We start from the raw sequence: 14,520 nt of genomic DNA on the forward strand, positions 1-14,520 counted from the left end.
ATTCCTTAGCTCAACCCTGGGTAGCTGTGGCACTGAGCTGCAAGGCTTACACAGTAGACCAAGTGTAAAGCATTTAAACAACACCCACACAATTGAAAAGGAAATCGACACAACACTCAGGATATCCTACATCAATTTATAAAAATAGACAGTCATTTTATAAGGATTTAGGGCCTCATGTAGGTGGCCTGGCATTTACCACTTCATAAATACCGAATCATACCGATTCGGTATTTATGAAGTGGTAAATGCTATGTAGGTATTCAATCGGTAAAAATTACCGATTCGTAGAAATTCGGTAATTACCGAATCGGTATTTACCGATTCGGTAATGAGGCATACCTTCCCATTGATGGGAAGGTATGCCTCATTACCGATTCGGTAAATACCGATTCGGTAATGGGGGGAGCACATGCAAGGGTGGCAGGGTGTCACATTGACACCCTGTTGCACCCCTGATTCGGCCATGTGTGCACATGTGGCGCACATACATGCCCTAAGGGCATGTATGTCTGCCACATTGCACACTTAAACGTGCACAAAAATGCTTTTTTACACCTATTCGTCATTTACCACCAACCTTTAGTTGGTGGTAAATAACGAATCCCCACACCCACCACACACTCCCCCTACATCTCATTTCATGATTCGGTATTTACCGAATCGGTAAAATTACCGATTCGGTAATTTTACCGATTCGGTAAATACCGAATCATGAAATGATCCCCCTACATCTCAAAAGCCTAAATACCGGTCGGTAACGGTATATTTACCGAAAATCGGCCGTTACCGACCGGTATTAGGCTTCCTACATGAGGCCCTTAGACATTAGAATGAAAAAGATCCACTGGAGTGTTTGACAGATATAGGTTTATACAAGCAATAATAAATCGTAGCAATTTCACCCTACCACAAACACGCCTTGGCAAAGTCAACGAATTGAACACCTAGGAATGTTTAAAAAAAACTTAGGCAAGTCTCAATGCGGTTGGTTAGAAGTACTTGGAGCTACCAACTCCATCGGGGAGCTAGTCAGGGAGACTAGCAAGTCCTCAAGAACAGTTAACTCCACAGAAGAAGCAATCCTTTGGCAGTTCCTGGCACTTTATCCGGGTTGCAGTGGAATCCTGTGAAGTGGGCCTGATGCAAGGGGTGAAGGATGCTGTGTATGCGATGCAGTTGACAGTGGTCTTCCTGTAGGGATTCTTCGGTCCACAGAGATGGTGAAGGTGACTTAGTTGCAGGGCCAGCATCTCACTTAGTCCTCTATGGTCAGGCTGAAGTTCAGTCGCCTCTGGACTACCAATCGCTTTTGTCGCGGTAACAGGCCAATCCTATCTGGGTTGATAACTTGCCTTCTAATGGTCCTAACAACTCTCAGACAGCACTCTCACATTCATCAAACACGAGTTCAGCTCTGTGCTGCACGGCAGCGGTGGTAGCGACTTGAAGACTTTGGGCTACCAACTTGCCCCAACAGGCTTCTTCAGATGCTGTGTCCCTGTGCTGCAAACAGGAAGCCAGTCAGCTGACCTTTAAACTTCTTGTTGCTTAACTGGGCTCTGAACACAGTCCCTGTGCAGGACACGTCAGCCACAGTCCCTCTCTTTACTAGTCATCAGGTGCAGTCTTCAATGGTGCAGCCTCTCTGCTGGTCCCTTGGTTCTTACGTCCTTCTTCCACATTGCTTGAGATCTGAGGTCTTGGTGCCAGGGGTGCCCCTCTTATGTTTAGAAAATGCCCTCAAGGCAGAATGGGGTTGGTAGCTAATGGGCTACCAGATTCCCTTCCACCTTGGTGACCCCTTCCTGTGGAGTGTGGCATCTGGCTATCCCAGGATGCACCATTCTGCCCACTTCCAAGATGGCGACAGCCCTCTCTTAGTGCTCAGACCTTACTAGCCCACCCCTGAGTGTAGCTAATTAGAGCTACCTGCCCCTGTGGAAACCAGTTTGGTAACTGGTTTCCCCTCTTTGCTCCCTGTTCCAGCCTGTCTGCCTAAACAATGGCGCAGCACTCCTCCCTAGTGTGATACATCTGCCCTTCAAAGGCGGCTTTCCCTTTGAAGCATGCCTTTTGAGGCTAACACCTAAGTGGCTTCCTGCAGGTAATACCTCCCTGGCCTGCAGTCCCTCGTTGTTCCCAATCCTGAAAGTCGTTGGCACGTCTCTGCAGAAGCGCAGAATGCTGCCGTGTGTAACAGTCTCCAAGTGTGCTTGGGAAGGCCCAGGAGGTTTAAATGCAACAATGTGGCAGCTTTGCTAAAGCTGCTCACTGCAACATGTTACTTTCATTTTGAATTGAGATAAAAGTCGGATAGATGTATATAACGATTTTACATCAATAGTACAAAGTACATAATTTATTTTCGAGGATCTGTCAACTGCTGTAGTTTTGATAAAGAGTAAGTTGGACGAAGGGTTGTAAGAAAAAGTCAAGATATTTACTGAGTGGTTCAAATAATGTACCACATCCCGAAACGATAGGACGAAAGGAGGATCTTGGATGTCTTTATGAATTTTAGGCAGCATGTAAAGGCATGGTCTTCATGGATTAGGAACTGTCAAAAACGATTTAGTTGTAGTAGTGATCCAGCCCATTTCGAATGCTTTCTCAAGAATCTTATCCACCGTTTGAATCAATGTGTGAGTTCATGGTTTGAATCAATGTGTGAGTTCATGGTAGTATTCAGATTACGGGTAATAAGCTTCCAGCACCGTAAATCGCATGACGATAGAACTACGTTCATATTTTTAAACTAGAAAATGAACACGCGGTGAACGTCTCATGATGGTTTTTTGAGAGTTGGAGCACAATCTGTTTACATCGGAGAACGTCTGTCCACTTAAAAGAGTTTGATAGCAATCACTAAAACACACCATAACTTTATTGCATTAACACAATAGAGGATGGTAACCTTCCCCTGTATGTTGCTACTTTGTATTGTTACAGATTTACCCCTGATGAAGGGACACAGGTCCCGAAATGCATTGGGCTTGAAGAAAAAGAATATATGCATGTTGAAAGCAAGCATATAAATATGTTAAAAGCAGTAATGTGAAGAAACATTATATGTATATGTTATTAACCATATGTTAACAAATATGGATGATTACTAAATGTGATACGTTGAAATGTATAAATTATTGATGCAAAAATAACTCAAATAGAAGAAAGTGAGAACATTATTTGACCACTGTCTTTTGTGAATTGTGCACACTGGTTTAAGTACTTGTATTTATGAATATTGGGCTACCCCATTGTTTTGAATTAATTAGCTCTGATATCAGTCCTAATTGGGTTTTGGGGTAGGGACAATAAGTTGATACATTTACATAATTGAACAAAACTGTTGCGTTGTACTGAATAGCTGGATGATCTTTGGTTCTAGTGCATTAATCACGTGTAGCCTTCTGACCTTAGTAGCAGCAGGAATTTGCAAAGTCAATCTGCGTAGCTTTGCCACTGTGTTTTTTAGTTGCTGCTATTTGCTTTTCCAGTGCCAGATACTTTTAAAATGTGCTGGTACTGGCAAAGCTAATAATGGAAACAGCAATTTTGAATGTCCATTTGTTATACTTTCAAGATGCATGACGAAACTTAGAGTAACTCAAAGTGGCCAACTTCTTGAAAGAATACAAGATAACGTGATCATATGGATTTAAAGATGGCTGCCACATTGTGTCATGCAACGTGGTGGCCGCTTGAAGTATAACTTTCAGGAGGGTTGGTAGGTGCTTGTGACTTTGCTAAAGCTGGCGCGTTATAAAAACCTCCAACATTATTAAAGCCAATAGCGACGTCCATGCTGGATCAGCATAGTGGCAGAAAAGGGAGAGAGTACATCTAAAAAAGACTCAAGGAGGGAAGAGACTTACAGGGATCTTCCTTGTTCCTTCTGGGATGGAAGAGGGAAATGGGTGAGGGAGTGGAAAAGCGAGGCGAATGTGGGCAGAAAGCGAGAGTGATGCTGAGCTTCAGAAGTACTTGGTCTCTGATATTAGCGACGTCCATGCTGGATCAGCATAGTGGCAGAAAAGGGAGAGAGTACATCTAAAAATGACTCAAGGAGGGAAGAGACTTACAGGGATCTTCCTTGTTCCTTCTGGGATGGAAGAGGGAAATGGGTGAGGGAGTGGAAAAGCGAGGCAAATGTGGGCAGAAAGCGAGAGTGATGCTGAGCTTCAGAAGTACTTGGTCTCTGATATTCATGGAGAGGGTGGGAGGAGAAAGATGAGCCATGAGGGAAATGGCACAAGTACAGTCTACGCGCAGAGGAAGGTGCAAGAAGTGTACATACACTCCAGTAACAAATGAGAAATTAAATGAGCAAAAAGCAATGAAAAATAATTCCTTGATGTCAGGAGTGGAACTATACAAGTCATCCAGTGAATAGCAAGGGTAAAGAGGAAGTGCTCTATTATGCGGGACATACAAAAGAATAAAGAGAACAATAAAGCAAACCAATCATGAGTAAGAGACTGACCCAAACCAACTCTATGCAGCGGTGTATCCAGTGCTGTCTGTGACAAACTGCTGAAGCCAGCTGTAGCTAGACTGCAGAAAAGAAAGGAAGCTGAGTCAGAAGGGAGAATTTGCTGTTAAATTTACTGAGAGGGGCTGGACAGGCCAAGGAAATACTTGACAACATCTTTCTTTCTGAATACTCAATTTTCTTTTTTATTTTAGACAGAGGGAATTTATGGTTCGAGGCATGTGTGCTGTAGATGCACATGCTTTGCATACTCCTGCCATCTGGTGTTGGGTCTGGATGTTTGCAAGTTGTTTTTCTTCGAAGAGGTTTTTCCTCGTAACGAGGTAAGGTGACTCCTCCTTTCTGTGATACTGAGCATGGGCATCGACTTCATTGTTAGATAGTTTTTTTCCGCCATCGGGTTTGGACGTGTATTGCTGCGCTTCAGTTCGAAACCGCTCTTCGGGTTCCCCTCGGTGCGCAATACTCTCGACTGTATTGATTCATATGGGTTTCCCACTTCTCTGTGTATCGTTTCGGTCAACAAAATCTACTTTTCAATTGAAAAGCTTTGTGGACGGCCTTTGGGCCTTACCTTACCGCGTCGGTCCAGCTCTCCGTGGATGGAACGGACACCATTCAAATTCTGTCCTCCGTGCCACTCAAAGTATTGGCACACTGACTCACACCAGGTGTGTAACTTGTGCTTGTCTCGAGCACAAAGAAGACGACTGCAACTCTTGCAGTTCGTTTTGGTTGAAGAAAACTCTTCGCCATCATCGGGCTCAACGTTGAGAGATGCAGCGTCATAGCATTGAAGACACGCTGGATATTTTCAGTGAAGAGTCCGAGCAAGAAGATATTGGTGTATAACCAGCGGAGGAGGAAGAGGCCTTCCTCGTGTTGGAGTTGGATTCGGAGCTCCAGCTAGACTTCGACGTCGAAGAACTTCCGCAGAGACAAGTTGATGTGGGTACAGAAGACCCTTTGCCCCATCAACTCACTCACAAAAAACCTAAGGCTTCGGCACCATCTCTTCCTTCTGGCCAAGGTCGGTACCGAGATGAAGTTTCCGATGCCCCGCCTTCCAGATCGGTTCTGAAACATACAGTCAAGTAGGGGTGGGCGGAATTTGCGAAATTCACTTTCGCAAACTATCACGAAAATGTTGAAAATCTCTGCAAACACGCCGGATATATCGCGAAGACGCGGACGTTTTTTTCCCGCTTGTTCGCTGTATTTTTTGCGTGATCACGGCTCGCCAACTTACTCATGCGGTTGCTCACGGGCGCGGCCATCTTGTTTTCACTTGTCCCGCCCTCTCGCGTTCGATAAGACGTGCCCGCGTCCTCACGCTCTCGCTCGCGGTGGAGAATGACGTGTTCAAGATCTCAATCTTCTCATTTCTCGCGGTGCATGATCGCGAGAAGAAAGACATGATCGCGCGACAAATTACGTGATCCCGCGACAAATGACATTAATGCGGGCGCGAACTGTCGCGAGACAGCGCAAATGGCTACCAACAATCCAACATCTCGTGGAGAATGCGACCGGATCGGGAAAACTTGTCGGCGCCCGCGGGGATTCAGGTAAGGCGATTGCGCGCACGCGAGACTGTATTTTTTTACAGCGCGAGCAAGAAAAAAATTACCGGTAAGATGCGGATTGCGGAAATTTTGACATTTTTGCGCTTTCCGCAGAACGCGAAAATTACAAATTATCGCAATTTCCACGAGCGGAACGGAATTTTGGCCCAGGCCTACAGTCAAGCCTTCTGGCTCTGGACCAAGTCGACACAAACCCTCTTCGGAGCCGAAACCCTCAGGTTCCAAGTTAAAATCCGTCTCGGAGCCGAAATCCTCCATGCTGAATAATAAACCGCCTTTGGAGCCGAAATCTTCAGCACCCGCAGGCCAGGCCGTATTGACAGCGAAAACATCAGCACCAAAAGATGTCCCTTACACCAAAAATGGATCCCAAACAGAAGAAACTGTATACTAACCCGGAAACTGGTCATATTCATACCAAACTACCGCGTAAACACAAGCTTCCTGATGAAGACACTTATTACAAGATCCCTTTCGAAAAGAAGTCTGTTGGTACTAGCCCTTTTCACCCACCCCTAGCATCCCCTCCACTGCCCTCTTCTCCGACTTTAAATCCTTTGCACATCAAACCTCAGGATTCTCCACAATAACACCATGACGGAGACAATATTGATGAGAGGGACAATCATTTACCAGTATATCCATGGAAGGATTACACAATTGACCATCTATTAGACAATGACCCAGACCTTTACCCTGCCAAGCCATCGCCACCTGATTATAATGTATCTTATCAGGAACTCATTGCCAGGGCTGCAGAATATCATGGTGTGGTACTACACAAAGAATCCGTAGAAGAAGATTTTTTGTTTGAAACATTAGGATCCATTCACAGGTCAACACAAACACTCCCTATGCTTAAGGGTGTGATTAGACACGCGGACAACATTTTTAAAGATCCTGTGCGTGCATGCATTTTGACTCCTAGAGTTGACAAAAAATATAAAGCCTCCCCAACAGATCCAATATTTATTGAGGGCCAGTTGCCACTAGACTCACTGGTAGTGTCCAATGTTAGCAAATGAGCTAATTCCCAAACCTCAGGGGACGCTCCTCCCCCAGACAAAGAATCCAAGCTGATAGACACTTCTGGCAAACGCATAGCTGCTCAAGCTGCCAATCACTGGCGCATTGCAAACATGCAGGGCTTTTTGGCCAGATATGACTGGGCACAATGGGATGAAATGGAACAATTGCTCCATTAGCTCCCAGATGAGCATAAGGCAAAAGCGTAAAATTTGGTAAATGAGGGAAAGCTAATTTCCAATTTTTCAATAAGATGTGCTCTAGATGCTGCTAATTTCGGATCTAGAGAGGTCAACACTAGCATCTTACTCAAAAGAAATGCTTGGTTAAGGATTTCCGGGTTTAAGCCCGAAGTCCAACAATTTATTTTAAATACACCATTTGATAAAAAGCATCTCTTTGGTCCTGACGTCGATCAGGCGCTTGAAAAAATGAAAAAGGACACTGAAGTCGCTAAGTCCATGGGAGCGCTCCAGTCTCCTTCAAACAGAGGCTCCTTTCGTCGCTCATCTTACCAAGCGGGGTCCAAAACCACACCCTCAGACCAGAACACCTCCTCTTACAAAGGTAATAACCAGTCCTCTTTCTCAAGAGGCTTCTTTCGAGGAGGATATAGAGGAAGCAACTCTAAAGGCAGGGGTGAGGGCACCGCACCCTGTAATTCCCCTTCCCCTATTAAGCAGTGACTTCCCCATGCTTCCCACCGACCATACCACACCTTTCGGAGGAAGACTTCAACTGTCTCTCCCCATTTGGCAATCTATACCAACCAACAAATGGGTGATTGGAATTACCCATCATGATTATTGCCTGGAGCTTACCACCAATCGTCCAAACATTCCGCCTCGCTCTCACAAATTGTCTCCAGACCACTTGCAGTTGCTCAAACAGGAAGTGTAATCTCTCTTATTAAAAGGAGCCATAGAACCAGATCCATTAGAATACCAAGGTTCAGGGGTTTACTCTCTATTTTCTAATTCCCAAAAAGGACAGCTCCTTAAGATCTATTCTGTATCCCAGGGAGTTAAACCAATACATACTATCAGAACACTTTCACATGGTAACCCTTCAACAAGTACTTCCACTTTTACACAAGGGAGATTTTATGTCTACTCTCGATTTAAAGGACTCATATTTTCATGTTCCAATTCATCCAGCTCATCGCAAATACCTCATATTTGTGATAGCAGGCAAACATTACCAATTCAAAGTACTCCCGTTTGGAGTGACTACTGCTCCCAGAGTATTTATCAAATGCCTGGCAAAAGTTGCAGCTCATCTCAGAAGACAACATATTAATGTCTTCCCCTACCTAAACCACTGGCTAATCAAAGCCAGCACTTACCTAAACTGTCTACGATACACTTAGACCACAATAGACCTACTTCATCACCTTGGCTTCATGATAAATGCACAGAAATCTCACCTGCATCACTCACAGATGCAATCTTACCAAGGGGCCACTCTAGACACTATCAAAGCTCTTAGCCTCCCCCAATGTAGCCAGAATTCATAACATTCAGTCTATGATACTACAGTTTCAGTCCAACCAAACATTACCAGCCAGAGTGTTCAAGCAACTGCTGGGAATGATGACGTCTTGCATCGCAATTTTACCCCTTGCAAGGTTCCACATGCCTCCCCTACAAGAGTGCTTAGCACGTCAGTGGAATCAGTCGCAGGATTAATTAACCAATCTAGTGTTGGTAGACAGCTGCACCCATCGCTCTCTGCAGTGGTGGAACCCACAAAATGTATCAAAAGGACAGCCTTTCATCAACCCTATTCCACAGATCGTGGTCACAGCAGACGCATCTCTGACAGGTTGGGGTGCCCATCTCCAAGATAACACAATACAAGGTCTATGGAGCAATGAGCACAAAAACCTTCCTATCAACTACCTAGAGCTTCTAGCAGTCTTTGTAGCACTCAAAGCTTTTTAAACTCACCTGATAGGCAGGGCTGTCCTAGTCAGGACAGACAACATGACAGCAATGTACTATGTACAAAAACAGGGAGGGGGGGACACTCTCCAATTGTCACGCCTCTCTCAAGCCATTTGGAATTGGGCAATCCATCACAGCATTTATTTTCTGGCAGAACACCTTCCAGGGGTAAACAATCAGATTGCCGACCTCCACATCAGAAAGAGGTAGCAAATTAATTAGTGAGAACTTCATCCCCAAGTTCTCCTTCCCTACTTCCAAAAATAGGGATTCCCACAAATAGACTTCTTCGCACAGTCGACAACGCAAAATGCCCAAACTTCGACTCCAGGTTCCCACACCTGTTCTCAAAAGGCAATGCCCTATGGATAAACTGGTCAGGGATATTTGCCTATGCTTTTCTGCCTCTCCTACTCATTCCGTGTCTAGTTCGGAAGCTCAGGCAAATATTCCTCACACTAATTCTAGTAGCTCCCGCATGGGCCCGTCAACCATGGAACACCACCCTGTTGGAGCTCTCAGTAGTTCCACATAAAAAGCTGCATCTTACTTCCAGGCTCCTCGTGCAGAACCATGGAGAAATCAGACATCCAAATCCCAAAGAACTAAACTTAGCGATCTAGATCCTGAAGTCATAGAGTTTGGTTATTTAAATCTGCCACCAGACTGTAGGACTTTTCTAAAAGAGGCAAGAAAGCCTGCTACCGGAGCTTGTTATGCAGCTAAGTGGAAAAGATTTGTTGTCTACTGTAGTAACAACAAAATCAATCCTCTAGATGCTTCTATACAAAATATTATCTGTTACCAGTTACACTTACAGCAAACTGAACTGGCTTATACATCTATTCGTTTGCACCTTGCAGCAGTAGCTGCGTATTTGCAGAACAGGCAGCGTTTATCACTATTTAAAATTCCAGTGATTAAAGCCTTTATGGAAGGCTTAAAAAGGGTAATACCACCAAGAATTCCCCCAGTGCCAGTATGGAATCTTAACATTGTCCTTACAAGGCTTATGGGTCCACCTTTTGAACGATTACACAATTGTCCTTTGCAGTTTCTTTCATGGAAAGTTGCTTTCCTCATTGCAATCACTTCATTAAGGAGAGGTAGTGAGCTATAGGCATTAACCTTGGAAGAACCCTTCTTTCAGCTCCACAAAGACAGGGTAGTTCTTCGCATCAACCCTAAATTCCTTCCCAAAGTGGTTTCTGCTTTTCATATAAACCAGTTGGTTGAGTTACCTGTGTTTTTTCCTCAACCTGATTCTGTAGCAGAATGCGCGCTTCACACGCTTGATGTCAAAAGAGCTTTATTATACTACATAGAAAGAACCAAAGATTTTCGCAAAACAACTGTTTGTTGCATTTGCTCTACCTCACAAAGGCAATACCATCTCTACATCCGGCATTTCAGGATGGATTGTTAAATGCCTTCAAACATGCTATGCAAAAGCAAAAATAGCTTTATAGCCTTACCCCCTAGAGAGCATTCTACTCGCAAGATAGGGGCTACTATGGCCTCTTTAGGTAACATTCCTCTAGCTGACATATGTAAGGCAGCTACATGTCCTACAACACACACATTTACCAAACACTATTGCGTTGATGCCAACAAGCTAATGTAGGCCAAGCAGTACTTAAAACACTGTTTCAAATAACTGCAACATGTACAGGTTAGCCACCGCTTTGGGAGTATACTGCTTTGTAGTCTATGCAAAGCATGTGTATCTACAGCACGCGTGCCTCGAACAGATTATGTTACTTACCCAGTAAGCATCTGTTCTTGGCATGTAGAGCTGTGAATTCACATGCGCCCACCCGCCTCCCCAGGGACATGTAGTTGTTGCAGTTCTTTCTATATATATTCATACGCATGGACATCTCTATACTACACTTACTTACTCCATTCTCACCCTCTTGCGGGAAAACCATCTAACAATAGAGTTGATGCCCTTGCGCACTATCACTGAAAGGAGGAGTCACCTTACCTCGGGACTAGCAAAGACTTCTTCGAAGAGAAACAGCTTGCAAACATCCGGACCCAACACTAATTGGCAGGAGTATGCAAAGCATTTGTATCTACAGCTCTACATGCCAAGAACAGATGCTTACTGGGTAAGTAACATAAACCTTTTAACTGAGCTATACAACCTGAGTGAGGCAAACAATTTGTAGAGATCATCCTAGGAGAATTATACTATTGACATGATGAAACCTTGTTATTCAGAATTTGGTATTTTTTGATTTCAGGTCATGTTCTTTACAGTAAATGTCTCTCTATATGTTTATACAACCTTTAGCTCTCCTCTGTGTAATGATCCCTCGATCATCCCTTTTTTACACATCTTTGTGCTTGTATCTGCCATCAGACATTTTCATTCTTCTCTCACGTTTCTTTAAACTCCAAGAGACTCTTTATTCCTGTACTCTATTGTTCAGTAAAGATCAACTCCCACCAGTGTGTTCTAAATAATATCAATATCTGTACCACAGGCCCTTCACCATCCCACAAGTACTGAGGACTCGAGGGCAGCTGGAGCGGGATGGTAGACAAGGTGATGATGATGAGGAAGATGACGAACCTGAAGAGGAGATGGCAAAGGTATGCATACCTTTGTGCCTGGTTACACAGAACTGTGTATTCAGAAAATAGACATCAGGCGAGAGTTACATCCACAGCAGTAAACAACAGGAAGTAGTAACAAACATGAATACATCAACACAAAGAGGCCTGTACACCAGGAAGATATTGCAACAAAGAGTTAAATACACATAATAGTACCATCCATGTGTTAACCAACACAGTCTTTTGGCAGTAATCGGTAGCTAAAGAACTACAACCCTTTCTGTCCCTTTTAAGAATCTGTATGCATACTAAATATAATCAAAATGTGGGTGGAAAATTATCCATGTTCTATCTCTCCTTGTTAATGATACTAAAGGGAGAAACATTGGCCTGTCTCTGACACATTTCACTTCCACCTAGCAAGTCCTCTGTGATTTATGGGTATTTTGAGGGGTAGTGTTGATTAAGTTATCTGGTTTTCCTTACATCTGGCCTTTTGGAGACTGAAATTTGACTTATTTGGAGAGAGAGTAGTTGCTAGAACTATTATTGAAGGTGATAGGATGTAAAGTTGTGGCTTGAGATAGACGAAGTGAGTAAGGAGGATTACAAATAAATAGAAAATTAGAACAAAATGAAACAAAATGGCTTTTTGCAGCTATACCCAATGGAGGCAGTCTCGTGTCCTGAGAGCATTTGTTCATGAGTACAAAAATCCTTGTATAAATAAATGTTGCTTCCTTTCAGATTGGTGTTACATCTCTTCAGATTTAAATAAATACAAGTTATAATTTCTCTTCTACAGCCTGACAACTTTGTGCAGGACCCAGCAATGTTGCGGGAAAAAGCTGAAGCTCGGAGGATGGCCTTTAACGCTAGGAAAGGGTGAGATTAGACTTCCATGCTCCATTCACTCTTTTCCTGCACTCCACATTCTTTCACTTTTAATCACTTGCTGTGTGCAAAACCACCACTTTACTGATGCTTACTCTACCATGTAAAAACTGCATCATATCGCTATGCAGTTGCTCCAACCACTCACTCCATCCTATCAGTCTGAAATGTGGCGATGGAGGGAAGGGGGAATCGTATAGTATTGTATTGTTCAAACTGTTTTTTAATTATGTCTGGTTAAGCAACAAAGGATACAGTGAGGGAAATCATGATATATTGTTCCCCATAGAGGTAATACTGTATGGGACTGTGCGACTGCAGTTGAGTTTTGTTTTGGTTTTACTGTTTGGAAAAACAATACAATTTTTTTTTCTTTACTTCAAAAAAAATAAATTCTACTCTCTAACTTTGTTTTATCATATATTGATTCTGCCTCTCTGCAGCTGGTCTTCCTACTTTTTTTGTTGTGTCATTTCTCGATTGCAAAACCAACATCCTATATTTATCTGCATTACATCAACATCAGAGAGCCACCAAATGTGTAACACTGCAAAATTTGGGGTTACTTAAGTAGATTTCATAAATGTAGATCGAGATGGCTTCTGTTGTTTATATTGCTTTTCCGAAGCAAAAAGAAACATAATATTTCAAAAGACAGAAACTTAAATATATTTGAAGTCTTAACAAATATCCAAGTATAATCCATACCACTTTTCACAAAACATATTTTTATCAATAAACCTTGAATATTGAAAAATTCATCATTTCAAGTATGTAATTATATAGAAAGGTAAAACAATGAATAATACAAATTGTATAAATAAATGTCTAATCACAATGTTGTCACTCTGCACAGTGGTGCAAATAGTTTGCGGCTGCCCTGGCGGGCCTCTAGTGCCAGCTAGGCACCAGCCCAGCCACTTTCTGCAAGGGGACACCTCGAGGAGGAGTCCCCCCCACTCCTATCAGCCAGTGGCTGCGACGTGCCGGGCGCATCACTTCCGGGGCGCGAGGAACGAGGGGGGGGCTATATAGGCCTCCGCGCCCCCCCCCCCCCGACCTTCCTCTTTTCGCGCCTTGGACACTTGATGTGGTCTTTACACTTGATGTGGTCACTCTGGATTCTCTTTAACTTGAGTATAGATAATTTATACACATGCAATACTTGTTACTTCGACAACCCATACATCTTTATAAACACCAAGATTAAACAATATATAATCATTTCTAATCAGGCTAGTTTGTTCCTTAGGTGCTTTTTCAGTGACTACATGTTTCATTTTAGATAGTTACTTGAGCTTTGAATCAGTTTAATCCTGAGACTGTCCTAACCATAGGAAGGCGATTCCCTCCTCTCTTCCAAAATGCATTGGCAATTTAACAAAACATATGATACTCAGACATTTTATTTTAAAAACTCTTTTCTGGCCCTATATAATATAACTGGCCAAAGCAACCCTGACGTCTAACCTTCTCAGATGGTTTATGATGTATTTGACATTCAAATCACACCACAGACACAATGCCCATTATTCTAACCAATTCTTCCTCAAAAACCTTTCTTCTTCAAGACTGGGTGTTCCCAGTTCTAATTTGTAGTACTTATGTTTTAATACGTTTTGTCATTAATTAGAGGCAATTAAGGAAAAATCCCTTTGGGCAATATGTATCCAGCCTTTTTCCAGTTCGCAAATGGGCTGATTCTCAGAATCTGCCCGTTTGCGAATGGGAGAAAGCCTTTTGGGATGTATCATCCCAAAAGGCCATCGCAAAATAGAGAATCGCAAAATTAGCGATTCTCTATTTTGCGAATGCAATTAAGGAATTGCAAATTGCAATTCCTTAAATGCAATTCTGGAAGCACCAGAAATTTGCTATTTGGCCTTAAGGAATCAAAAATTACCACCAACTTCAAGTTGGTGGTAATTTGCAATCTTCTAGAAAAAAACACTTTTTTGCTTTTTTCAAAGTGCCATTTGGCGCACATACATGCCCTTAAAGCATGTAT

General features: G+C 43.0%; 1 protein-coding gene across 1 annotated transcript in view; it reads left to right on the top strand.

The window, feature by feature from the left end:
* Positions 1-14,520, top strand: part of ASCC2 (activating signal cointegrator 1 complex subunit 2) — a 482,405-nt gene that overhangs the window by 430,771 nt on the left and 37,114 nt on the right. Inside the window, exons 16-17 of the mRNA XM_085636044.1 lie at positions 11,546-11,654; positions 12,424-12,503. Coding sequence (XP_085492170.1) covers positions 11,546-11,654; positions 12,424-12,503 — 189 coding nt within the window. The remainder of the gene's footprint in view (positions 1-11,545; positions 11,655-12,423; positions 12,504-14,520) is intronic.

Source organism: Triturus cristatus, chromosome 11 (genome assembly GCF_964204655.1).
Source record: "Triturus cristatus chromosome 11, aTriCri1.1, whole genome shotgun sequence".
Lineage (NCBI taxonomy): Eukaryota > Metazoa > Chordata > Amphibia > Caudata > Salamandridae > Triturus > Triturus cristatus.